Genomic DNA, 27,744 nt, shown 5'->3' on the forward strand with positions numbered 1-27,744 from the left:
CATGTAGACTGAATGGTGGAAATTACTGAACTCCAACCTCCCTCAATAGAGAACTGGGGACTTTCAGGGCAGCTTGATCCCAGAATCCAGTCTTCTAGAAAGAAAAAGGGGATGTCCCGTGCAACATCTTGTGCAGCTTTGTCTCTCTGGCAACCACTAAGATGAGAATTCTGGGATCCAATCTTCTCCAGAGAGAAGGGCAATTCCCAGGCATCACCAGCTTCTTAGAGAGGATAATCACACACATGTTTCTTCCCACTCTGCCTCCCCAACCCTTGCTCCATGAAAAGCAAGAGAGTAAAGTAAAAATATAATTAAGCAAAAGACAGATATTCTGCCCCCCAACTATTACTGTAAATGATTAAGATAGTACAGACCTGAGGATAAAGAGGGTAGCCTCTCTTGTTTATTACTGTTCTGTGAAAGTTCAAGCCCTCGACATAATATATTAAGGCTCAGTGAGTGCCTAGAGCAAACTGGAATTCGCCAGAATGTTGAGAATTGCCTTGATAGCAATCCTCTTATTCCCCCTTTTGGGGAAATCCAAGTCCTCAGAGTTGTATCATAATAAGGCTGGATGCTTGTATTGGGCTCTGGGGAGGATCTAGAGAGGGAGGATCATGATATTGATGGCTTTTTATATGTTTTCTGCATTTCGGTGTGAGTCATAGAATTCTTTTGCCAGCATATGCACTGTTACCTTGAATGCTTGTGTGGGATCTAGACACCTTTACCAATATCTGGGGTATATGAGTGTTCAAGGAAGACTATCGCCTCTGGTGTGAGGGATGCTGGGCCCTTTTCAGGACTGCTTTCCAACTTTGGTGTCTACCTGTTATCCAATTCTCACCTGTGGATCCAAGAAAGAAGCTCTAGCATGTGTAGTGACCACATCATGGTAAAACCATTTTGGCAGACTCAGCTAAACCAGACTGAGGGCAACCAACAGGACTCAAACCCATAGGTGAGTTGCGAGTATGTAAAGACTTCCTGGGTGGAATAGGCAGATGGGAACAATTTGGTCCAATAGTCCACACAGGCGAGAGAAGCAGGCAACCCTTAAAGCTCGGTTAGACATAGACGATGCCAAGGTCACCCACTGCATCCTGAACCATTGCCAGTCACCTTGACTTCTGTCTCACCACTTGTTGGGTGTTCTGTAGTGAGGATTGTGTTTTCAGATCTCTAACTCTGAAATCCTGTGATTCCATACACCCAGGTCTCTTCTAGGATGCTTCACACTCTATCATATTGCCTCTTGCTATGAACATTCCAAAATGGTCCCCCATGTTCCAGTCATAAGTGGTTGTTTCCTCCTCAATTACCTTGCATTTACTTAAAGTACTTACTCATACTACCCTTCCCCTCTCACCACCTTTGGGAACTACAAATGCAGAAGACATAAACCTCCCCCATCTCCCCCCCCCCCAAAAAAAGACAGATCTCCATTTGAAATTAGAAAAAAGTTTTATTTCACTTACGTTGTTGGAACTGTACTGCAATATAATACAACACGGCCAATGATATTAAGACACTTTTTGCCATAGGTTTAAGATGTTTCTCCATCGTGTCAACTTTCCAACTTTTCTTGACAGTCTTAGAGATCTTTTTAGAATTTGACAATATGAACACACACTGATGTCTGGAGAATGCAAAGAAAGATAGAGCTCACCCAATATAGCACTTCAACAACAAAAATATCCCCTTCAAGGAGAGATTGAGTGGGAAAAGATGGATATAGAGGAAGCAGGAGGATTCATAGGATGTTACTTATCAAATAGTTGCCAGTCAAATAAAACCAAGACCACACTATCTCTATTCTTTTACAGAAATTTGCCATAAAAGTCATAAAATATGTTTTTACTTCCAAGCATTATCATTGATAAACTTTACTGGGAAGACCAAGGGCTAGTAGACACTTGGTGCCTAAGAACTATTAGGGAAAAGGGATAATGATGCTGGGCAAATATGGTATGCTTAAGTTTCCAGAGTCAGTTAGTCAGTAAATATTTATGAAGCACCTACTATATGTCAGGCACTGTGCTAAGTGCTGGGGATAAAAAGATGCAGAAGACAGTCCCTGCCCTCAAGGAGCTCACAACCTAAAGAGGTACTCACCTTCCACCAGTGAGCTTTATCCAGTCCAGAAGAACCAAAGGGAGATTCAGTCTATGGTTGCTCAACAGTTCTTCCCTAGTTTCTCTGAGTGGAAAGTAATTCTCAGTACCAAGGACTGTAGGTCCTCCGGGATACTGTTAATTTGGCAATCCCATTATGGATCGTTAATCTGAGAGGTCAAATTTTACCATTGATAAGATCATAATGAACTTTAAATGGGGCCTCAAAAAGTATGCATTTATGCTGAAATACATTCTGTTAACAACTTTGGAGTACTGGTAAAATTCTTTGCAATGATGTATGGTTTAGTTGGTTCATATCAGTAGATCCTTAGTGGTCACTTCATTTCAGTAGAATGTAAGCTCCTTGAGGTCAGCGAATGTTTCATTCTTGTCTTATTTTTGCCTTGTACAGTATCTGATGCGTAGTGCTTGTTAATAAATGGTTGTTGAATTGAATGAGTGCTTGATGGGTAATAGGGAGATCTATTTAGGAGAGATCATTTCCATGGAAGGAAGTTATTTAAAAGACTGTATTTCCTTACCTTAAATTTTGGCAAGTGAAGTATAGTAATACTTATCTGGTGAACTTTTTTAGGTGGTGGAAGAAAGTGTTGCTAAAAGGACATCCATAAATCAGTCAAGCTATTTCTGATTCTTTCATATTAGTAATAATGACAAATCCTAAGGGTAAGACAAGGGCCAAATGGTCCTTTTACATTTGTCTCATCCCAAGAAATCCACAGACTTAGTCATAGACTCTTGCTGCCCTAAGGGTCCCTAGAGGCCATTTAATCTATGAACAAGACTCTCGCCTTGACACCATTCCCAACAAGTGGTCTTCCACGAAGGAGGAGAAGTCCACTCACTCACTACTTATTGAGGTGACCCATTATGGTTTTGGAGACCTGATTGTGGGAAAGTTTTTTCCTTACTTACACAAAACCTAAATTTGTCCCCAAGCAGCTTCTACCCATTGCCCCTAGTCCTGTCCTTTGGGGTCAGGTAGAATTGGTCTAATCTCTCTTGAATGACAGTCCTTCAAATTCTTGAAGGCAGCTATGATGTCTCTCTGTGGGCATCTCTTTTCTGAGCTAAGCCTTCTTGGATATTTCATACCCCCTCCCCTCAGGTTAGCTAGGGCCCCAACACAAGAGGTATGAAAAAAGGTCACTTTTTTGGGATCTTTTTCTGGTCAGACTCAGTGTGGAGACGTCCCTCCCCACCCACAGGCACCTATCAGCAACTAATCTTAATTTATCATCTTAGAGTTTCCTGGAGGCACTGAGATGTTGAAGTGGCTTGCCTGTAGCTGCCAAGCTGGGGCAAAGGAAGGACTTGAATGAAGATCTTCCTTGCTCCAAAGCTGGCCCTCTATGTTCATAGTTCATAGATCTAGCACTGGGTTGTCATGACCTCCAAGAACCTCTAGTGCAATCCCCATATGTTCCAGATGATGTTACTGAGACCAAGGGAGCTGAAATGATTTGTCCCAGGATGTCCAGGCATTAAAGCCAGAGGCATCATTTGAATGCAAGTTCTCTAACAGCACAGCCAGGGTTCTTTCCATTAAACCACACTTCCTATCTAGGAATTAGCAGAGGAGATATTTATAACATTTTTTCCCTTTAGAATGAGTGTATAATAGCATGAATTGTGAGGACAAGTTTAGATTAGCACCATAGGTGAGTTAATGGGCAAGGAACTGTGCCATGGATAACAGGTGTGAAAATCGTGTTTATGTGAGTGAAGAGCTTTACTAATTATCCCCGCAAATCTTGTAGTCAGAGTCCATGGGATTAAGAACACCAAATTTCTGCAGAGCCAATGGTGAGCCAATTCACAGACAGGCTTCACTTAGAAATGCAGCCTGTGTGCCATTCTAATCAGTTCATCAATGAAAGGAATGTCTCCTCTTAAAGCACTACTCTATATCATAAAAATGTTTTGCCATTTTGAGGATCAAGGAGGTTTGAACAGCTGAAAAGATAGGGTGCCTGTATATTTACATAGGTAGCCTCTTATAGGTCCTACTGAGAGGAAATACAATTTATTATTCACTTCTAACAAGAGCACTTTAAAAATGCTGAAAATGGGGGCATAAATAGACCCCAAAGATGACTAAAGTGGCCTTAGGAAAGCCAAGCTACTTGTTTACCTGAGTTTTATTTAATAAAGGCCAAACTTTTTTTTAATTAACAAATGTGAACTGGGAAGTTAGAAAGCTAAAAAAGAGAAAATCAGGAAATATCTAAGTCTGTGTATTATATGTCCTCGGGTGGGACAGTTGCCTCCCCCGCCTCCATAGAAATGTCTAAGCATTTACTTTTCAAGCCAAAGATGAAAGGCTTTATGTAGTTTCATTTTAAAAACTAGTTTAAGGATTACTATTATTATGATGATTATGATTATTATCAGACTCATTTTGGCAGATAAGGGAGATGCTCCCTTACAAATGAAAAATAAGCTAGGCTGATTTGGCATTGCAGTTCTGCCAAAATTGGTGTAATAGAAATGTCTCACGCATACAGCAGGGACTTAATAAATGCTTATAGACCTAGAAAGCTGAATTGTTCTCTTAAATAAGCTTTGAAGCTTGATGGCACTTTTTTTTTTTGAAAGGGCTGCACATAAAATCAAACCTATGTCTATAATTCAGAAAAATACAGCCCATCCTTCCCAGGTTCCACTGAGGTCTTGATTTCTGGAATAGGGTTGGTTTGTTCTTCTCAGTGGCAAAACAAAACAAAACAAAAACAAAAGAAGACTTCTCCTGAAGTTTAAAAACATTCAAATCACAGAGTACAGCACATTTCTAAATACAACATATAAAATTCACAACCAGTGTCTACAGGGACTTCAACATTCTGAAAATGAATGGTTAATTGGGGAGAAAATGTAAACACAAGACCACTTCAATCACACAGGGTTTTTAACTCTCACTCCCAGCCTCACCTAAGTGAACTAGCCAGTTGGAGCTCAAAAACACTGAATGTTCAGCAGGCTTTGTAACACCACTTTGGTTATATCATTAGATGAATAGAACAATGCAAAATGTTTCTCCAATATGGCACCCAAGTGGAAAGTGGAAACAATGATACATATGCATGTTGAACAGTTCCTATTGATGCAGTCTACAGCACATTAACACTAAACCACTGACTTATTTGTTGAACAACTAGTTTTTAAAACAAGGCTTTTGAGGCCATCCATCACTTTCCTCTTTGACTTTGATGAAGGAGAAGTTCTATTGGACTAATGAGTGCTCAGTGCAATAAGAATTTGGTACTATGACAAAAGTCTCATGACCAATCACGATATATGCAAACACTATTTTTGTATCTTCTTATCACAAAGCTTAAGAGTCCATCGACACTTTTCACACAGAGATCCAAATATTTCTGCATTGCTAAGTGCAAGAATAGATAGGACCAATATTGACCATCAGGCAAAATCTGCTAAGTGAAAACCACTTAACAATTTATATTCACACTTAAAAGAAAAAAGTAATAGACTCATTTAGGACATGACCCTACTTAAAGTCAAGCATAGCAGATAGATTTCTTGTTCCTGAAAAACCAGCAGCTGTCAGTATGTTCACAGGAAAGAAAGGTTTAGAGGGAAATTGATTAATATATAAACAGAATGTTTTATAACCTTTCATTTATTTGGGGGCAACTGGCAAAACTTAAATAAATTACAATGGCCATACTGCCCAAAAGGAAGGAAAAAACAGTCGAGTTCACTGGCTATTGAGCATAGTAGGTCAAATGTCCTACCTAATGCACCCACATATTAAGATTTTACAGATGATTGAGTTACTGAAAAAGCAGGCTTCTAATTTCATGATTTTTAATTCCATTACCAGTTAGTATATTTAAAAAAAATGGAATCTATCAAAGGTTGTTTACCAGTGCCACACAGCAGTATCAAGATCCAAATGATAAACAAACCACTGAGAATTTCATTTGAAAATCTGATTTCTAAAAATAATTTTCAAAAAGTGCAAATCCATTCAACCCTATGACACCAGTAACTGAAGATAGCTTTCCTCTTTCACTAACAACCCTTTACCATTCAAAGGCAGTAATTGCAATTCTCCTGCAATCCCACCACCAACACTGTTTGGGGTTGCAGGGGGTGGTGAGAACTTAATGGCAACTTTATATCTGTGCACCTCTTGCTACTGGGCTCACTGACTTCAGTTTCATCTGAGGAGAAAGAGAACCAATGAATTTGGTTCTTAATTCTTTCTAATTCTTTATTCTTTTTTTCCAATTCTTTAAAGAAAGAGAATCAATGAATCCTATTAATGGAAAAGCCAGATGGTAAGAGGAAAATGACCTGCATTCCTTGCAAGACTACTTGATACATCAAACAACCGAAAGACCTTGGACCTATTATTTGCTCTCAGCCAAATACCTTCATCTATTGCAAATAATCCACAACATGGTGCATTTCTGAACTGCCTCCTTTCCTTGAGAATAAACTGAACTTAGAACAAAAGCAAAAATTAAAAAAAAAAACAACAAACAGCAGATGGAACTGTTTTTGCCAGTACAAAACAATAATAAAGGGACATTATTTTCCAGGACAAATAAAATTTTAAAATATTAACATTGAAAAAATACAAGTAAATTTTTATTAAAAATATAGGTACTCCTTACTTCAAATCTGTCTGTACATTTTGTTTTGTGTGAAAAAGAAAAAAAAATAGTAAAGGCATTAGACTACCTAATTATTTATAATGTATTTGGTAGAAGCATGTTTCAGTCAGACTTTGAAGAAAAATAAGTTATTCCGCTTTCATTTGCTCCCGAATATCAGAAGGGAGCGTTTCAAACAGTGCATCTTCCACAACAAAGCCAGATCGCTTCAGGGCCCGGCAGTCACCAAGTTCTGGAGGGAGGACCTCAAATTGATTGCCTTTGACCTCCAAAGAGGTGAGGAATGCCAAGTTCCCGATTTTGGGTGAAAGGACTGATAAGTTATTTTTCCCAATCTTCAAAGTCTTCAGTTTCTTACAGAAATACAGTTCATCGGGGAGGCTCTCCACTTTGTTAGAAGTGATGGAAAAATACTGTAAACTCTGCAGCACTCCTATTTCCGGCGGGATAAACCGAATGTCATTGAAAGACAGATCTAAGTGTCTGATTTTGTTGCATAGGAAGAGGTGAGAAGGCAGCACCTCTATTTTATTGTAACTAAAAGTTAGGCGCTCCAGGCTGGTGAGCTTCTTGATATGCTCAGGGATGTAGGTGATGCTGTTATGCCACAGTTTGAGGACTGTCAACTTCCGCAGATGTTGAAAGCTCATGATTTCTTCTATGGACTTGAGGTTGTTTTCCTTCAAGTCTAGCTCCTGGAGGCTGAGCAGGCTGAAGATGGCATGGGGGATCCGCTCCAGATCACAGTGGACCAGCTCCAGCTCCGTCAAGTTGATCATTTTCTTTAGGTTGTTGAGCATGACGAGCTTGGTACCATTGTTGTGGATGAACATCTTCTGTAGGTGGCTGGAAACATCCACGACCGCTTGAGGGATTTTGGAGATGTTGCTTTTGAGTAAGAGGACTTTCAGGTTTTTGAGTTCCCGCAGGGATTCGAGAGTGATGTTCCTGGAGATGTCATGACCCAGAGAGCCATACAGGTAGAGCTCTTCCAGGTTCCTGAGGCTGTACATCCAAGGGGGCAACTCCCGCAAGTCGTCGAATTTGACACTCAAGATCTTCAGGTTTTCCTTCAGGAAGCTCAAAGCAGCGCTGTGGATTTTGACAGAGCACTGGTGTAACGAGAGCTCTTGGAGATTGCTGAGTTGGGCGATGGTGGCTGGGATCATGACATTCTGGATGATTTCAAGTTTCAAAGACTGCAGTTCGGTGATATCAAAAACGGTGTCTGGGAGGCCGGAGAGCATGATCAAGGGCAACTCCAGGCGGTTCTGGGCATTCATCTGTAGCTTCTGCCTCAGTTTATCCACTGTCCACTCATTATTTAGGTTCAATTGTTTCAATTTGTTTTCACTGACTTCGGACAGGAACACGGCAAACCTCTTAGAGTAGAGAGGGTCATATTGATCGATCATGTGCAGCAGAAAAGCAAAGTCATTTTTTACATCTGGTATATCATCAATTCCCGTCTCCTGCCTGACATACTCGAAAGAATATTCCTTTAGGGACCGGTAGAACAGCCAATATAAAGTGTAAAGGCACGTTAGTCCGTAGATGCTTACAAAACATAAATAGCAAAAGGAAAGTTTTGAGAATAAGTGTGCCATGGTGTGATTGCAGGAGAAGTGTTTATAGCCAGTCATGTCCTGAATGTCAATGTCACAGCTGACTGTAAACTGGACTTTGGGAACCAGGGCGCTATTGTACCCAATGATGATCAGGAATTTGATCACTTTGAGGACAGTCTGCCGGACGTACATGCTGTAAAGGATGTCACCCTCCTCAACGTGCATCCTGAACTTCTTTACTTTTTCAAATAGGGCCTTGGCTTGCTCACCTTCCTTCTTATCCAGAGCCCCAGCAGAAGTCTTGTCAACCACAAACTTCTCAGGTATGGACTTCAATGATTGAGATTTGACCAAGGTGTTATCGGGAGCTGTCTGGGAGGGATACGATGCTTTTTGTAAGTTATTTTTCCTGTTGTCCTTTTCTTCAGAATCCTCCCCAGACACCTCAGATAAAGCCCTGGTGGTCCAAGGAGAGTCGAAACACTTCCCCAGGATGGAAATGAAGTGTTCTATCTTTGAACTGGAGCCAGGGAACTTGAACCAAAAGTTACTGCAAAGCATGAAGATGAGGGTGTGAATGAGGACGAGGTAAGGAAAGTACTTGGCATACCAGTGGAGGGCCTTCTCATAGCATATCTGGTTTATAAAACTGTACTGCTGAAGGTCCAAGTCAGTCTTTCGTCCCTTCATTTCCACAGTTGCAGGGCTGGTAGATGGTTGCGGTGGAGGCAGTGGTGTTGTTGTGTCCATGCTGTGAGATGTGTTGGGAAGGGAAGAGTGGTTCTGGGATGGCTGCGTGGTTTTGGGGAGGCAGATTATCTTGTCTTGCATAACCTGAAACATAGAAAGGATATTCTCAAATCATACTGCCCCACGGACTTGTCTGTATTGATAAAGCTGGGAAATTATCACACAAAACTCCTTAAAGGATCATAGATCTGGGCTGGGAAGGAATCTTGGAAGATATCAGATACAACCACCTCGTTTTGCAGATGGAGAAACTGAGATATAGAGTGGTTAGGTAACTTGACTAGAGTACCAAAAACCATGTGTCTGAGCTGGCATTTGAAACCATCCTGACTCCAACTCTAGGATGCCATCCACCATACCACCATTGTCTCTATTATCCAGCTACTTTTCTGTGACTCCCTGGAGGAGTTTATTCACTTCCATCTCCCATATTTACTCTCCACTTACCTGTGTGAGAAAAGGAAATGCTGGACCCTGATCATTACTGAAATACAGTATCTCATAGCTGTGCAGGGACCCTCAGAGGCTGGAAAGACAACATACCCAACAAGCAGCCATCTATTCCTTATTATTATCATTATTATTATTTTGGTGAGGCAGTTGGGGTTAATTGAATTGCCCAGGGTCACACAGCTAGTAAGTATTAAGTGTCTGAGGCTGGATTTGAACTCAGGTCCTCCTGAATCCAGGGCCGGTGCTCTATCCACTGCGCCACCTAACTGCCCCCATCCATTCCTTATTGAACATTTAGAGGGAGGAGGAACCTCTAATCCGCCAAGGCAGGTCATTATACAGGTGAATAGCTCCAGTTGTCAGGAAGTTGTTGTTCCTTAAAGCAACACTAAATTGGCTCCTTTGCATTTTATGTTTAAATTATAGCACAAAACAACCAAGTCCTTTGGCAAAGAAGTAAGCATCAGGAGCCTTTGTGTGGGAGGGTAGCTCCATCTCGGGTCTTTTAGCCACATGCCTCTTGCTCTCTAACTGGAAGCTCAGTATGTTTAATGCTTCTGGGTACTTTAGGAGGCTGAATGCCCCCATTCCTTGAATGTCTCCCTTATCCCCACCCTCCTGGCTTCCTTCGAGTCCTAGCCAAAAATTCCACCTTCTACAAGAAGACCTTCCCAAACCCACTAAAAGCTGGTACCTTCCCTGTACTGACTATCTCCAACTAATCCTCTATATATCTTTTTTTAAATTTTATTTTTACATTTTTAAAAATTTTTGCAGGGCAATAAGGGTTAAGTGACTTGGCCAGGGTCACACAGCTAGTTAAGTGTCAAGTGTCTGAGGTTGGATTTGAACTCAGATCCTCCTGAATCCAAGGCCAGTGCTTTATCCACTGCGCCACCTAGCTGCCCCTAAATGTTTAGTTTGCTTTAGCAGGTCATTTTGGGGGGGGGGCGGGGCAATGGGGGTTAAGTGACTTGCCCAAGGTCACACAGCTAGTGTCAAGTGTCTGAGGCCAGATTTGAACTCATGAACTCCTGAGTCCAGGGCCAGTGTTTTATCCACTGTGCCACCTAGCCGCCCCTATATATCTTATTTGTGCATGGTTGTTTTATTGTTGTTTCCCCTATAAGACTGTGAACTCCTTGAGGGCAAGGCTTTTTTTTTAACCCTTTCTTTGTATCCCTAGAGTTTAGCATAATGCCTAGCACACAGTAGGCTTAATAAATGATTGTTGCTTGCTGGTGGGTCAGCACATAGAGCACGGTGAGTTGGGACAAAGGACCCAAGACTCACAGAGGAGATAGCTGAAAGAGATGATTTCTCCATCAAAGACAGGCCAGTTAGGAAGACCTGGCTAATGGAATGTGATTTAGTCAGAACGAGGAAGGAGAGGATGGCGAGAACCAGTGTGACAACTCATCATTTTCCTTTCACTTACAGTAATTTTATAAATACAAAATATGTGATGATATTATAATTTACCCATTTCCATTCATTTGATCCATGACTGTTGTCTATGTATGTGTAAACATGTATGTCTACAAGGTGTGTGTGTGTGTGGGGGGGTTCCCCTCTGATTTCCTCCCATCTTTTTTCAGCACTGCTGATTTAATAAATGTGGAGAGCTTCTGGTGATGAAGCTCCCTTTCCTAACTGTTCTATAATTTAAGATCTTTGCTGCCTGGAACAGTAAGATAGAGGGCAACCTGCCCAGGGTCACATAGCCAGTGCGTGCCCTAGGTGGAATTTGAACTCAGGTCATCCTGACATCCTTAAGAAACACCTAGATGGCTCCATGGGTAGAATGTTGGGCCTGGAGTATGGAAGACTTGAGTTCCAATCCAGCCTTAGGGACATTTACTAGCTATGTGATCCTAGGCAACACTTAACCTCTGTTTGCCTTAATCCACCAGAGAAGGAAATGGCAAACCACTCCAGTATCTTTGTCAGGAAAACCCCATATGGGCTCATGAAGAGTTGGACACAACTGAATAACAACATCCTGACTCCAAAGCTGCCTTCCTATCTGCTAGGTCCCCCTTGCCCTGTCTCCTTTCCCCCCTTTTCCTCCCTCCAGCCTCCCCCTTTAAAAAACTTCTCCTACACTTTTAAATAAATCTCTAGAATACAGCCCATTAAAGGAATAACTTTTTTTTTTGACAGTCCCTGATAAGAACACATGTGCTATCTACTCCATACATTTTAAAAGGAAGCACTAGCTTCAAAACAGGCTACACAGGAAACACACAAGGGATAGGGAGAGCTCACAGTAGACAATGGGAGAGGTAAAAGGAAATACTTGTCATAGTTCTTAAAGTTTAATGCCAATATTGAGCACCAAATAAAGAGTATTGGGGCCCAGTTTTCTTTAATCTCCTTTTGCCTAATCTCCTGCTTAGTCTCCATATTAACTCCATTCTATTTCCTTTGCCACTGATTTGTCTAGCTAGGCCTTAGTTGTTAGCAATCTGCTTTTCTACTCCTCCCCTCTGCCCATGTCTGCTTCTCTTGATCTAAATTTGGGGTGTGGGAATGCCAGACTGGGCCAGGTTCTCTATTCCCTTCCCCACCCCTCCACCCTCTCTCAGCCATAGCTCATGCCAGTTCATTCTCATTTTACTGGCCACAACCTGGAAGTGTCTCCACCAACCAGCTCTAGTCAAAGAAGACTTTTCTCTAAAGGACCTCAAAGCCAGCCCCTACTTTAGCTTTCCGACCTCAAGCTACCTCAGCCTTACTCCAGAGGGTATCCAAACAAGCATTTCTTGCCTTTCCTCTTGTTTTCTATTTAGGCAAATGTGTCTGAATCAGATTTGACTTGTTGGACCCTCTGGGTTGATTTAGTTTTTGATGTTGAAATCTCTCTTTACAGCTAGGCCTCAGGTCCTAAGGCCTGGACCACTCAGTGTCTTTGGGCCTTGGGCCCCCACAACTTGCTCATAACATGACTTTCCATTCTGGACTGAATTTATCTCTTTTTAATTCTAAAACCCCTTGTGGTCCCACCCTCACTCTTCATTGTACAAGTTCAGTTGAAAGCAACACCCTGGGGCCAATGGACAGCCTTCTCCCTATTTGTAGTGCCCAACTTCAAATGCTTCCCTGCTTATATATTTTTTAAAATAATAAACATTTTTATTTATAGTTTTGGGTTCTAATTTTTTTATTCCAAGGTGGGGGTAGGAATAGGGACGGGACCTGAGATTTCACTGGTTTAGGGGACTTGTGGATGAAGAAACTCCAGCTACCAGTGGAGCTTGGTATCATATTTGTAAACATTTTTATTTATAGTTTTGGGTTCCAATTTTTATTCCTCTTTCCCTCTTTGTAATTGGAAGCCTTTTTTTTTTTTTTTTTGCCGGGGCAATGAGGGTTAAGTGACTTGCCCAGGGTCACACAGCTAGTAAGTGTCAAGTATCTGAGTCTGGATTTGAACTCAGGTCCTCCTGAATCTAGGGCCAGTGCTTTATCCACTGCGCCACCTAGCTGCCCCCTGGGAGTCTTATAGTTGCTCATATTACTGAGAGTTTTGGTGGTTTGCCGAGGTTTATGTGGTCAGTATATGTTGCTGAGACAGAACTTGAACCTAGGTCTTTCTGATTCCAAGGCCAGCTGTCTGTCCACTAGTCCACACTGCCTCTCTCACACTTCTTCTTCTTCTTTTTTAAACCTTAATTTTTTATTTCTTGGCCTTTTATGCTGCCTTCCCCGTGTCTGTCCCTCCCCCCGCCCCCCCCCCCCCCCGGGCAATGTGGGTTAAGTGACTTGCCCAGGGTCACACAGCTACTAAGTGTCAAGTGTCTGGGGCCAGGTTTGAACTCAGGTTCTTCTGAATCCAGGGCCAGTGCTTTATCTACTGTGCCACCTAGCTGCCCCCCTTTCTCACACTTCTAAGAAGCCAGGGAAGCAAGGAAGTGGAGGTGAAGAGGGGGAGAATTCCAGGTATGGGCAGCAGTCAGTGAAAATGCATGGAGTCTGGAGACTGAGCGTCTCATGCAAGAAACAGCAAGGAAGCCAGTGTCCCTGGGTTGTAGAGTACACGAGAGGGAGGAAGGTGTACAAAGCGTGCAAAGACAGGAAGTGGGTAGGTTATGAAGAACTTTAAAAGCCAAACAGGATTTTATATTTGATTCTGGAAGTAATGGGGAGTCCCTTGGGATTTCTTGAGAAGGGGAGTGACCTGCAATTTGACAGCTGAGTGGAGGATAGACTGGAGTGGGGGGGGGGGAAATGTGAGGTGTGAAGAACAATCAGAAGGCTATTGTAGGTTCAGCTAGGTGGTGCAGTGTATAGAGCACCGGCCCAGGATTCAGGAGGACCCGAGTTCAAATGTGGCCGCAGAGACTTGACACTAGCTGTGTGACCCTGGGCAAGTCACTTAACCCTCACTGCCCCACAAAAAAAAAAAAAAGAAAAGAAAAGAAAAAGAAAAAAATAAGGCTATTGCAAGTTTATGTATTGTATATAGGTGGATTTTAAAATAAATGAAAAAGAGGAAGGGGTTATATCTGAGTTGATAAAGGCAGAATCAAAGGACTTGACAGTAGATAGGATGGGGCTGGGGGTGGGAGGAGTCCAGGATGACACCTAAGCTGTAGGTCTGGGTGACAGGGAAGATGGTGGTGCCCTCCACAGGAATAGGGAAATTAGAAAGAGGAAATTTGTTTTTAAGTGTTAACTCCTGAATCCCATCTACTAAAGCACTGAAGCATTCTGGGAACACTCTATGCTGATGAGGTCCCTGATCCCTAAAATACCGATGGATGCTCTGTCTTTTTATACTAAATTGGGACACCTTGTATAAGCAAGGTATAGTTACAACACAGGTAGGTGCATTTTGTAGTCTTTTGAGCAATTACTGGGGCTTATAGCTGCAATTTTTTTTTTTGTTACATGTAATTATGCTTTCCTCTTACTAACATTTTTATCATTTTGATTGATAGCTTTTGTTTTTATATCACTGACATTTCCATACATCTCACTTCCTCTTCCCCTACCAAGAAACCTACCCTCCACAACAAAAATTCTGAAAGGAAAGGAAGCAACATATCTGGTTACATACCAGAGAAACAGGAAAACCAGCCAATATATCAACAAGCTGAAAATAAGTGCAGGGGACCAGATCTACTCCTACCCTTCCCCCACCCACCTCAGCAATGAAGAGGGAGGCGCACGCACAAGAGCGCGCACGCACACACACACTTTTAGTCATAGGTCATCGACACACCAAAGAGCTGTGTTTTCTCCAGAATAGGTCTCTTCCAATCCTCAGTCTAGATCTTCTTAGAGAGTCTTTATGAGTTGTGATGCAGGGGATAGAGTGCTAGGCCTGGGGTCAGGAAAACCCGAGTTCAAATCTGGTCTCAGACACCAACAAGCTGTGCTCCTATGGGCAAATCACTTAACCTCTGTCTGCCTCGGTTACCTCAACTGCAAAGTGAGAATAAAAACAGTACCTGCCTCCCAGGGTTGTTGTAAAATGAAAGAATATTTGTAAAATGCCTTGTAAACCTTAAAGCACTATAGAAAATTATATCATTATTATTATTTGGATCTACTGTAACTATCTTTTATTTGGTCAGGAATGAGAGGCTCAATCACAGCAATGCAGAATAAAATCTCCCTTACGTTGTACTTTCCAGGAAAACATCATGATCACAAAAAAAGGGGTGGGAATAAGTGCCAAGTTGAAAAGACAAGAAATTTGCTAAAGCGAGATGTTAATGGACTCTGTTAAAAGCAGAAAAGGAGCATCAGAGGAACAGTCTGAAATATAGACAGGAGCAACATAAAAGTATGTGGACCTATCTGGTTACATACCACAGACACAGCTACCTCAGGTCAGGGGTTGGAATGTGAGAACAGACAGGGTCTGATTGTTCCTTCAGAGAGAAGCAGTCAGACAAAGTCTCTGGGAGACTAGTAGACGCTTGAGGAAAGACTCTGAGGTCTTCCTCTTGTTTTCCCTTTTAGTTACCAATCCCTTCTCCCCAGTATCTAAGACTGTCCATTCACCAACTTTTTGTGAAGCACAATTAACTAAACACCACATTTGATTCTGTGACAAATACATAACTTGGGTCAAGGAGTGTCAGATGTTGAAAAAATACCAGGCTTGCAGTCAGAGGACCTAGATTCAATTCCTGCCCTAATTACACCCTAGATAAGTCACTAATTCCTCTGAACCTCAGTTTCCTCATCTATAATACTGGGAGTACTTATAATGCCTACTTCACAGTGCTTCACAGAAACTCTTTGTAATAAATAATGGGTTATAGAAATGTGATCCATTGGAATGATTAAGGGCAGAAGAGACAATATTAGCAAGGCCCCAGTTGGGTTCTTCCAACACAGATTTATGAGTTATTATCTAGAAGCGATAATTGGGAGGAAGCTGCCTTGTTTATGGTACAGCACAAAGGCAAAAACAGTAATTCAAAATAGTAACATGGCTATTTTAGGATTACAGATTTAAGCTAGGAGGGACTCTAGGATTCAGGCCTGAACAAACATCTTTTACTTGAAAAAATATACACAATTTGTGACCTATTTTTCCACTTCTCCTACCTCTTTAAACTTTCTTTATTGGATCATCATCTATCAAGCCCCTTAGGATAGACAGGCCACAAGATTCTCTCTCTCTCATCCCCCTTTTCCTGAGAAATAGAATGTGCTCTTGCCCCAACAACTATAACTCCTAGGCAGCTGATACCCTCCCCCCACAATCTTTATCTTCAGTTCTTATTATCAGTTCTTAGCTTTTGAACCATGGGGTTTTGGGGATAAAAGACCTGTGTTTAAACTCCAGTTCTGGTGTGTAATTGTATAATCTTGGGCGAGTCTCTTAATGTCTCTGAGCCTTAATTCCTCATCTGGAAAATGAGGCTGTTGTGCTCAGTGGTCTGATTTAATCTCTAAATCTATGATCCTGAGATACATGTAATTTCAACAGGTGACAAATGTATCCTTTTGGATGGTAAGACGAGCCCCAGTAAATACAGGTTTTGTTTCCGGCACAATGCTTTTAGTGATGTTTGGATCCAGTAAAACTTTATAGGAAGAAATGAAGCTGCAAAAAGGAGGGCAGAGATAGCACCTGGGAAGCTGGATATCATGTTTTCATTTATGGTAAATGAGTCCTGCCTCACCAGAACTAGTGTTTGCATCTCTGCTAAGGCAATGACTGAACCACTCTGACCTCCACAAGCTGCCTCTGTCAACCATGGTACAAGGAAGGACCTTGCCTTCAGTGGGGAAGAAAAAGCAACCCCTTGCACATGCATGAGCTGCTACAGAGGGTTGTTATTGGCACTGTTTCCTGTCTGTTGTGGGCAGAGTTTTTGTTTTTAATAATAAAGTTCAGAACTTTGTTACTGTTTGAAAATAACACAGAGGGTGTGAAGAGAGGAACTGTGGGCTAAATATTGAAAGATGTGCTTCCCTCCTCCCCCATCAAAGCAAACAGCTAATCGTTTACCCCACAAAGGTATAACTCTGAGGGGAAAAATGTGGACCCCCTCTCAGAACAATATTTCTAAATGTATAAAAAAAATAGAAAAGATTACAAAGGAAACCAGTTACATTCAAATGCAGCTAACAAAAAAGAAAGCCAACAAAAAACCAAGTTCACATATTCCAGGTTATGATCCTCTGATCTATAAATTCACCGAGAGGAGAATGATTTTTTTTTAAATGGGGCACTAGCACTGTGGTTATTTTGTCCATTTAAATAAGATTATTTTACTAATCTTTCATTTATTTTAGGGTAATGGAAAAAAAAAAACCTCAGATAGATTACAACAACCATATTGGCAGGAGGCAGGCAGAAAACATCAGGGGAGTTTTGCGGTTACTTAACATAGCTTCCACAGGTAAATCTTGCAAGCTATGCAGAGCTAAAGAATATTGTAAAATCAAAACCAGACTCGGCCAGTGAGCACAAGATATCAGCTTGGCTTGGGCAATATTTTGCCTTGAGTCACTCCAGCTTCCTGAGATAAAGCAAATTCTTTTCTCCCAATACTCATTCTCCCTCTTTCTTCCCCGCTCTGTCCATCTGCCCAAGTGATAGCAGCCTGATAATGCCTCCAACAGAAAGCCAAGTGCTGACTCAGGAGAGACATAGAGGGAGGATCTTGCCACTGCTGGTGTCTGCCTTTGGATTCCAAACAACGATGAAATAATGGCCACTTTACTGGAAGGGATGCCCCTCCCACCCCTTTGGTCTTCTCTCATTCTCTTGTCCAAATGATTCTTTAGCACCCTGACTTCAGGGAGGGGGAACTTAGGAACAGGATATGAATAGATTTGTTGATTTTATTTACTTCAGTTCTGTTTAGTGGAATGATTTCCAGTCAGTAAAAAACTCAACAACTATGATCTTGCTGAAGTTAAATTTTAGTCATGGAGTAGGATCCCCATCTTCCCCCCTTGGGAGAAGGTGGAGTAGAAGGAACATGGAAAAAGAACAACTTAATAGACATAAAGGAAATTTCCAAACAATCACCTCCACCCTCAGACTCATGGCCCCTTTCCTCAACCAAGTAAAGTGTTGGTCCTAGGAGGTTTAAAAGATTTCTTGGTTGGGAAAACCTGTTTCAAAAGTCCAAATTACAGAAACAGGTTCGATGGCAACAGAGAAGTAAAAATTTTTCTAAAGTAATTACGTACCTGAGCAGGGATGCTGCATATAAGTCATTTGAACATTCTGAAATACATTTTTGTGATGATGCTTTTAAAATAATGGCTTTATAGCAAGCCATTATAGCAGGAAAATAGGGATTGAGATTTCTGCCCAGGATTCGAATGGTGTTTTAAGAACCCACTAAAATACTTAGCAGCAGAATCCAGAAAGGATGGTGTTAGTTTCTGCAAACAGGAGGAAGGCAAGCAAGGCAGGGGGGAAAGCCCAAAGTGGGGGGATCATGTCTACATTTCATGGAATGAAAGATTTGGGACAATGACTAAAATTCTCTAGCAAATTTCAGGTAAATTTGTCCAAGTCAAGCCCACCTCTCCAGATTATTCTAGAACCATCCAACTACTCCAGGGCACACAGAATTGGCCTGAGGAGAAGGGATTTGAGACATTATATTAAATAGCTTGGATAGCCAGATGTTACCTACTGCTTTTGGTCAGTTTCCACTGTGGAGAAAGCTAAAAAAGGAAGATAGTTGGTTAGTAGGGTTGGTGAGGAGATGGGAGATAGAAGGCATCAATTAAATAAATCAACAAGCATTTATTAAGCACTTACTATGTTGCCTGGGGAGATGGCACAGATGATTTCCCCAACTCTAGAACTCTCTGGAAAAGAGAGGCCACCCTTCCTCCCTGGAATTTCTGCCATTGAGGGTATGGCCACTGCAGTCACTGCCTCTAGCTAATAGCTTTGTCTTAGAATCAGAGAATCACTGAGTTGGTGAGATCATCCACAGTACCCCATCCCTTACTACATTCCCAACGGGTGGTTATGCAGCCTGTGTTGGAAAGGTTTAGTGATGGAGACTCAATACTACACAAGGCAACTTTACCCCCTCTCTGCTGGCTCCACCCTTTCTGTATCTTTTCTCTGCCCTGGACTCTCCTTCAAACAGCCTGACCAATCCTTTTGAGTCTTCCTTGAAGGCTCAAAATCCATACACTTCCTCCCTCATGTGTGAGTGAATGTCTGTCCTGTCCTGTCCTCTCCCTCTCCCTCTTCCCTCCTCTCCTCTCATTCCCTCCCATCCCCTCCCCTCCTCTTTATACTCTCACTTTGCAATCTCATTAGCTACCATAGGTTCCACCACCAGCCTCATGCAGATGACTCCCAAATCTATAGGTCAGCTCTTTATCTCTCACTTGAGTTTCAGTTCAGCATCTCCATCTGGATATTTCAGAGGCATTTAAAATTCAACATTTCCAAAACAAAACTCATCATCTTTCTGTCCACACTTTCACATCTTAACTTTCCTCGTTCTGTCAAGAGCGCCACCATTCATTCCTCCAGTCATCCAAGTTCCCAACCTGGCTGGCATCTTTGACGCTTTACTCTTTTTTTTTTTTTTTGGCCAGGCAATTGGGGTTAAGTGACTTGCCCAGGGTCACACAGCTAGTAAGTGTTAAGTGTCTGAGACTGGATTTGAACTCAGGTCCTCCTGAATCCAGGGCCAGTGCTCTATCCACTGCACCACCTAGCTGCCCCAACTCTTTACTCTTACTCACCTCCATATTCAATCGGTGATTAAGACTTATTGACTCTACCCCTACTACATCTCTCATGTCTGTCTGCTTTTCTCCATTGACAAAGCTACCACTGTAGTTAAGGTCCTTATCACATCTCTCCTAGATGACTTCAAAAACCTCCTAATTAGTCTCTCTGTCTCCAGTCTCTATGCTTCCCCATCCAAATGACATTCCTAAAGTACAAGTCTGACAAGTCTTACACTGTCCTGCAAAGGAAGCAAGGAAGGAAGGAAGGAAGGAAGGAAAGAAAGAAGCATGTATTAGGTGAGTGCTTTACAAATAAATCTTACAGAACAACCCTGGGAGGTAGGTGCAATTATTATCCCCATTTTATAGTTGGGAAAACTGAGGCATCCAGAAGTTATATGACTTGCTCAGGGTCACACAACTAGTCAGTCTCTGAGGCCACATTTGAACTTGGGTCTTTCTGACTATATATAACACTTTATCTGCTGTGCCATCTTTCTCTGCCTCAGAAGCTTCAGTGGCTCCCTCTTGCCTCTTAAAATTAAAATACAAACTCATTTGTTTGGTACTTAAAACTCTTCATAAACTGGTTCTATCCTTGTAGGGTAATTACATATTACTTCTCTTTCTGAGCACACATCTTACATTCTAGCCAAACAGGCCTACCTGATGTTCTGAGTAAATAATAGCCATTTCCTATCTGTCCCCCAGGCCTTTTCCTTATCTTCTCAACCCCTTGGAATCCACTTTATTGATTCATCAAAGTTACTTTATATTGATTTTTCTTGCTTTCTTTTTCTTTTCTTCTACTTTTTAATTTTTTTTTTTTTTTGCAGGGCAATGAGGGTTAAGTGAATTGCCCAGGGTCACACAGCTAGTAAGTGTCAAGTTTCTGAGGCTGGATTTGAACTCAGGTCCTCCTGAATCCAGAGCCAGTGCTTTATCCACTGTGCCACCTAGCTGCCCCCACTTTATATATTGATTTTTCTCTATATCTTGTATTTACTTAAGTGTGTGTGCATGTGCACTTTTGCTTCCCACCACCCCAAATGCAAGCTTTTCTATCATGTTTTGTGTCTTTGTTACTCAGTCCCCAGCACACAGTTGGCACTTAATAAGTGCTTGTCGAGTTGACTAAATCACATAATTTGAGTTGAATTGACTGAATCACATAATTTGAGAAATTGAAGGATATTTGATGTGGCCATTGAATCCAATCTAAACCTGAAAAGAATCCCTACCAATACAAACCCAGGAAAAGAATTCCATCCTCAAAACCTAAAGACCTCCAAGGAGGGGGAGCACACTACTTGTCCAGGCAGCTCATTCTGCTTTCAGAGAGCCATCGTCTGACAGGAAGTTCATGGCAAGCAGGAAGTGGCAAAGTAATAGAACAACATGGCAAACCTTGTTTCCTTTGTCTTCTAGCAGAGAGAATTTTAAATACTCATCTGCAATTATTAAGCACTTAATTGTGTGAGGTACCTAAGCTTTCCAGGATCAAAATTAAAAGTCACGACTTCCATTTTCTAGAAATCATTATTTTTCAACAAAAGACATAAAGTGGGACATATATTAGAAAAACTCAGATAACTTTAAAAAATACTCTAAGGCTTACAAAACACTTTTCTTATAGCCGTCTGTGGTAGGTGGAAATGCATTATTTTACCTATTTGGGGATGAAGAAAGTGAGGCTCAATGAGGTTAAGGGATCTTTCCCTCAGTATTCATATCAGAGTCGGGGTTCAAGCTCAGCTCTTCTCATTTCCAGGGCGGTTACACTTGGGCTACTAACAGATTGTCTTTTTAATGAATCTGACAAAAACGTAATTATAAAACTTCCTATTCCCATAGCCAAATACATGACAAGTCTATTGTTGGGGCAGAATTTCCTGAGAAGTTTTAGTATTGTATCATACTACATTTAAGCCAGAACAACGTGTACCAGAGGCTGGGGTTAGTTTCTGGTCAAGACTGTTCTCAGAAGTGATCGATCTCCTCAGGTGCTTTGAGTTCCCCTAATGGTCTTGGGCAGATGACTCCCAAACCTATATATCCAGGCCTCATCTCTCTGCAGATCTCCAGTTCTCTCGAGATGAACCACAGACACCTGCAACTCAGTGAGCTTTCCTAAAGCCATAAGACAAAAGGGTTGATGGGATTAGAGTTCTAGAGACCCCTCAGGAGTCATCTAGTTCAGGGTCCTCATTTTACAGATTAAGAAACTGAGGCCCCCAAAGGCAAAGTGAGATGGCTAAGGTCACACAGGTAGTAAGTAGTGGTTTATCCTAATTAAGAGACTGGAACAAAGCAAGCATAAAGGATAATATAAGGGGGTGTTGCCAACCATCCTCACGATTTGTTCATTTTTGGCTGAGCACAACGCTTTATCAAAGTCAATTCAACAACAGAAGAGATTATATTAGAAGAATTATCAGAAACTATTGTGCATGGTTATATGTAGGAAATCAGAATTTAGAAGTAGAGGTTTTTCTACCCCTAGAATGTCTTAAACAACAGGACAACATCTAGAAATCTTCAATAACCCAATGTAAATTGAACTAGGTATAAATGAACTTCAAAAGGCAAAATCCCTGGTTGAGGTTGTTTACAGGAAAATTAAATCAAGATTTTTCAAGAATAATTGACACCCACATCTATACTATACAAATTATTTACAAAACCTAATAAACAGTCTATGAGACATCTTTTATGAGACTTTTATGGACCGAACACCTAAACAGAGGAAAGCAGGGGATAATGGACAGTGACCCAGCATCAAGACTGGGAAGATCTGGGTTTAAGTCTCATTTCTGAAATGTGTTATTTGTGTGACCCTGGGAGATTCACTTAACTGTTTAATATCCTGGGCAAATTTCTAAATCTCTGAGAGAAGGCAATGGTTTGCCTTGATAGAAAGAATTTCTTCATGAGGGAGTTTCCTATACCACTGAAATTACAGGTCCAAGTCCCCAATCCTATACTTAAGCCAGGAGAGGAAGAAGCAAAGAGAGTAAATGATTGGCTAATAAATATTAAAGCTATCTCAGTCAGTTTTGGCTTCATAATTTCCTCCATCCAATATTTGGTGACTTGAGATTCCCAGTCAAGAAAGCAGATGATAAGAATTACTGACCCTGCTCACATCTAGACTTGAGATTTAGCAGGGTGAAATAATGGGTAGAAATTTTTCAGTGGTGGAGGGGTCAGTGAGCCAGTATATTGGCTGCCATAGAGGTCTGGAGAGTGTGTTGGAGAGTAGATTCCTATTCAGGTATGGGTTGGGCTGGATTGGAAGGGCTCTAAATGCAAAGTCCAGAAGTTTGCCAAGTCACCAAGAAATATAAAGTATCTACCATGTACCAGGCACTGTGTTAAGTGCTAGGGGTACAAAGAAAGGCAAAACCAGTCCCCGACCCTGAGGAGCTCACAGTTTAATGGCAGAGAGCAAGAAGGAACAGCAGGAGATCTCTGAGCAATCAATTAACGAACATTTCTTAAGTGCTTACCATGTGGCAACCATCATACTAAGCCCTTTCAGGTACTTTACCTCAAGAAGCCTACATTTTAAGGAGGTAGACAACATGTTAAAAAAATCTACCTACAAATTACACATAAAGTGGATGCAAGGTAACCTTTGAGGGGAAGGCATTAGCAGACAGCATTTGAGCTAAGTCTTGGAGGAATCTAGGGATTCTAAATGGTAAAGCTAAGGAGAACATTCCAGGCATGGGCATCAGCCAGTGCAAAGGGCATGGTTAGATCCATGCTTCAGGAATATCACAAAATCGGAGTGAGATCAATTTGTTGGCTATCCGACTATCTTCTGGCAGGAGGTGATGAGGGTTTGAATTAGGGTGGAAGGGAGTGGAAAGGGAAAAGTTTGGAAGACGTAATTGAGGTAGAATTGAAAAGACCTGGCAACTGGATTAGATATGGGCTTGGGGATGAGGGAGAAAGAAGAATTGAGGCTGACTCAGAGGTTACAAATCTGGGTGACTAGAACAATGCTGGTGCCCCTCATAGATATAGGAAAATTAGGAGGCTTTACCGCCACATGGTTTAACTCAATCATTTCCCCATGTGTTAGTATTCTTTCCTCAGCTAGACTGTCGATATCATGGGGACATATTCCAAACCTTATGTTCTTTTTCGTTTTCTGTGGTGCTTCCTGCAGTTCTGGGCAGGGGAGGTGTTTAATGGGTAGTCATTGGTTGATGCTATGTAGGGACAGAAGTTTCAGTGTATACACAAATGAACCCTCAGCTTACCAAAAATTTCAGTGAGCAGAAGAATCTCAATCTTCAGCTACTGAGGCTTTAGCACATATTTTCCCACTTCTATCAGAGTCAGCTGACATGGGGAAATGGTAGATTTAGAGATGAAAAGGCCCTTGGAACTTATCTGGTCTGACTCTCTCATTTGATAAATGGATGGTCAAGTGCCTCCTCAACAGTCATGAATAGTATGTGGCAAAGAGGGCTTTGAATTTAGGTCCTTTGACTCTAAGATTAGTGCTTTCTCTACTGTACCACAAACAAATCCAGTTGCTGAGATAGTTAGTTTTAATTACAGTAAATGATTTGTTTCAACAATCATTAAGTATGTACTATCTTTAAGAGGCACCCTCAGCAGTATTCCTCAAATGACATATTGGTCTTGGTTCTTCTCCCATAGCTATATGATTATTTATTTCCATGTACTTTTTAAAAAATAGTACATCCTATATGTGTTGTTGTTATTGTTCAGTTGTTCATCCGTGTTTGACTCTGTTACCCCACAGACTTGTCCACAGGATGTTTTTGGCAAGGATACTGGAATGGTTTGACATTTCCTTCTCTAGTGTGTCTCCCTTTTACAGATGAAGAACTGGGACAATTAGGAGTTAAGTAACTTGGCCAGGGTCACACAGCATTTGTGTGTGTGTGTGGGAGAGACAGAGAGACACACACAGAGAGACACACTCAGAGAGGGAGGGAAAGGAAGTATGCAAGGCAGCTTCATTATATTTTAAGGTGGTGGTTGTTTTTCAGTCATTTCAATTATGCCCAACTCTTTGTGAATCCATTTGGGGTTGTCTTGACAAAGATACTGGAGAGGTTTGCCATTTCCTTCTCCAGCTTATTTTACAGATGAAGAAACTGAGGCAGACAAGGTTAAGTGACTTGCCCAGGGTCACACAACTAATAAGTGTCTGAGGCTGAATTTTAACTCAGGTTTTCCTGACTCTTGGCCAGGTACTCTAATCCATTGCACCATCTAGTTGCCCTGCAAATTATAAGGAGAGGCAACTAAAGGTTAAATACCATTATCCTAACTCAGACAAGGCAGGGCTGTTCAGGACTCCTATTTTTCTGTCTAGAATTCCAATCACTTGATTATGCTCTGCCCCACACTTAGTCTAGTATGGCATCAAGGGGGCTGGACTCCAAGCATGAGGAGACAAGTATAAGCATAAGCAATGGGAAGGAGGAAAAAAGACATGGTTCACTTGTGTCTAACAAGAATTCCTATACACAATTGTTTGAGGCTGATCTTCCCTAGAACAGGTACTCCCAAGGCAATCAAATGGTGAAAATACTTAGTCTTTAATGCATTATTTTCCAATAATTTTTTTATAACACTAAAGTTCCCCTCCCCCAGTATCCTTCCCTTCCCAAAGAGCTATCCCATATAATGAATCATATTTTTAAAGAAAAAAGAAAATTAAAAGAGGAAAAATCTGATTCTGATAATGTTATAGAAATTTTAAAAATCTAAAAAATGAGCAATGTGAAACAGTTGGAGACTTTCCTCTTTTACAAAAGGTAGGAGTTGGGAATACCTTCTCATCTCTTTTTTTGAGCCTTGCTTATTCTTTTTAATTTTGCAACATTCCGTTTTGATATTTCTGTGTGGGATTGTTCTTTCCACTTACATTGTTGTCATCATTATGCATATTGCTTTCTGAGCTCTGCTTACTTCACTCTGTATCAGTTTATGTAAGTCTTTCCATGCTTCTTTGTATTTACCACATTCATCAGTTCAATGACATTCCATTATATTCATGTACCAAAATTGTTTATCCACTCCCCAATTGATGGGCATCGACTTTGTTTCCAATTCTTTGCTACAAGGAAAAATTCTGCTATTGATATTTTGGTGTAGATGGGCGGGGGGCTTTCTTCTTAACAATGGTCTCTTTGGGGAAGAAGTCCATGGGAATAATAATGACACCTACCTCACAGGGGTGTTGTGAAAATCATGAGATAATGTCTGTAAAGCATTTTATAAACTGCAAAAGCCCTATATAAATGTTTATTATGATTGTTTTGGAACTCAGGTTTTTTTCAATACCCATCAAAATGCAATAGAAACTTTTCAATGAAAGTGTATCTAGCAGCTGGAAAGGCACCTAGATTTGAGTGGAGCAACTGAGTATGATTCTAGGAAGGAAAAGGGGGAAAAAAGTATATGCTAAATGTTAGTCCATGCAATGGGTGTGTTTGATACAGTTCTCACGTTTTGGGGGGGTTTTTGTGGGGGGATGGGGGAGGCAAAGTTAAGTTCTCTGAAATGAGAACTAGAAGTTTCAAACAGTATGAAACATAACTTGAAAATCAATTTCAATTTGCACATTTAGAGTATTGAGCCAAGAGTTAAAAGGCAGGATTGCTATTCCCAGAAAATCTGCTAAAGAAAATGTAAAATGGGGGAGAGGCTAGGTAATACTGCAGGAGTTATAGCTACTTTAGCCAGGAGGTCCAAGGGGAAGCAGCATACTACCTTTTTCTTGAAAGAGAAAAGAAACCTTAACCTATCAATCACCTGGAACAGGGGTTCTGTGTGTGTGTGTGTGTGTGTGTGTGTGTGTGTGTGTGAGTGTGAGTGTGAGGCAATTGAGGTTAAGTGACTTGCCCTGTTCCTTGTACCTCCTTGCTGAAGTAGCTGTAACTCCTGCAGTATTACCTAGCCTCTGACCCATTTTCTTTAGCAGAATTTCTGGGAATGAACATTAAAAAGTTTATAAAATATAACTGAGAAATTAATAAGATCAATAGAAATTTATTTTTCAAAAATTATCCTGAGAAGGGCATTATAGTCTTCAGAGTGCCAAAGGAGTCGACCATGACACAAAAGGGCTAAAAATCCATGACATAGAGGAAATTCGTGACTCTTTAAAAGAGAGAAGGAAAGAAATGAATGAATCAATGAGTGAATAAATGAACAGATAGAGAGATACAGCCTGGGTTCTCACAAATCCCCACCAACTGTTAGCACTACAAGGAAACTATGAATGCAGAGAAGGATTGAGGGAAGAGGAGACTGAGAAGAAAAGGTGTTGCTCAAATTAGCCTCTCTTGGAGAGATCCTAGGGTTGTAGGAAATTTCAGGATCAGGGGCTATAAGTGGATATAAAAGCCAGTTTCTGCCCTAGTTGGTTTTTAGGAGCCATGTGGGCCCTTAGGCACTGATTTTAAAGCATTCACACTCTTTTGTCAAACAGAGACTGTGGACCAGAGAAATCTCATTGGATCTACAAAGAAAATTTGCAGTATTGTATAGCAATGCCTTACATTATTAATGTGAAAGGGAGGCTATGTGTTGCTAAAATCTATAATGTCAACAAGAGTAGTGCAGAAATCCATAATAATGATCTGAGAGAACAAATGTGTTTCCTGTTAATTGCCCATAGTATTGAAATGGTGTCATCCGATGATGTAAGTCTTTTCAGAACCATATTGCAAAATCACAGAGATTGGAGGAAAAAAAGAAAGGCTCATTCATTCTTTTCTTTCTTTCTTTTTTTTTAAACGGGGCAATGGGGGTTAAGTGACTTGCCCAAGGTCACACAGCTAGTAAGTGTCAAGTATCTGAGGCCGGATTTGAACTCAGGTACTCCTGAGTCCAGGGCCGGTGCTTTATCCACTGAGCCACCTAGCCGCCCCCTCATTCATTCTTTTCAAAGACTGCCAGTCTCTACATGGAAATAGTCCAAAGCAGGATGAACGACAATGA

General features: G+C 41.2%; 1 protein-coding gene across 1 annotated transcript in view; it reads right to left on the reverse strand.

Annotated features, from left to right (window-relative positions):
- Positions 1–1,480: 1,480 nt before the first annotated feature.
- The window catches only part of LRRC8C (leucine rich repeat containing 8 VRAC subunit C), a 100,548-nt gene continuing 74,284 nt past the window's right edge, over positions 1,481–27,744 (reverse strand). Inside the window, exon 3 of the mRNA XM_043962638.1 lies at positions 1,481–9,186. Within this exon, the coding sequence (XP_043818573.1) occupies positions 6,913–9,186 (2,274 nt within the window). The 3' untranslated portion in view covers positions 1,481–6,912. The remainder of the gene's footprint in view (positions 9,187–27,744) is intronic.

Source organism: Dromiciops gliroides, chromosome 4 (genome assembly GCF_019393635.1).
Source record: "Dromiciops gliroides isolate mDroGli1 chromosome 4, mDroGli1.pri, whole genome shotgun sequence".
Taxonomy (NCBI): Eukaryota; Metazoa; Chordata; class Mammalia; order Microbiotheria; family Microbiotheriidae; genus Dromiciops; species Dromiciops gliroides.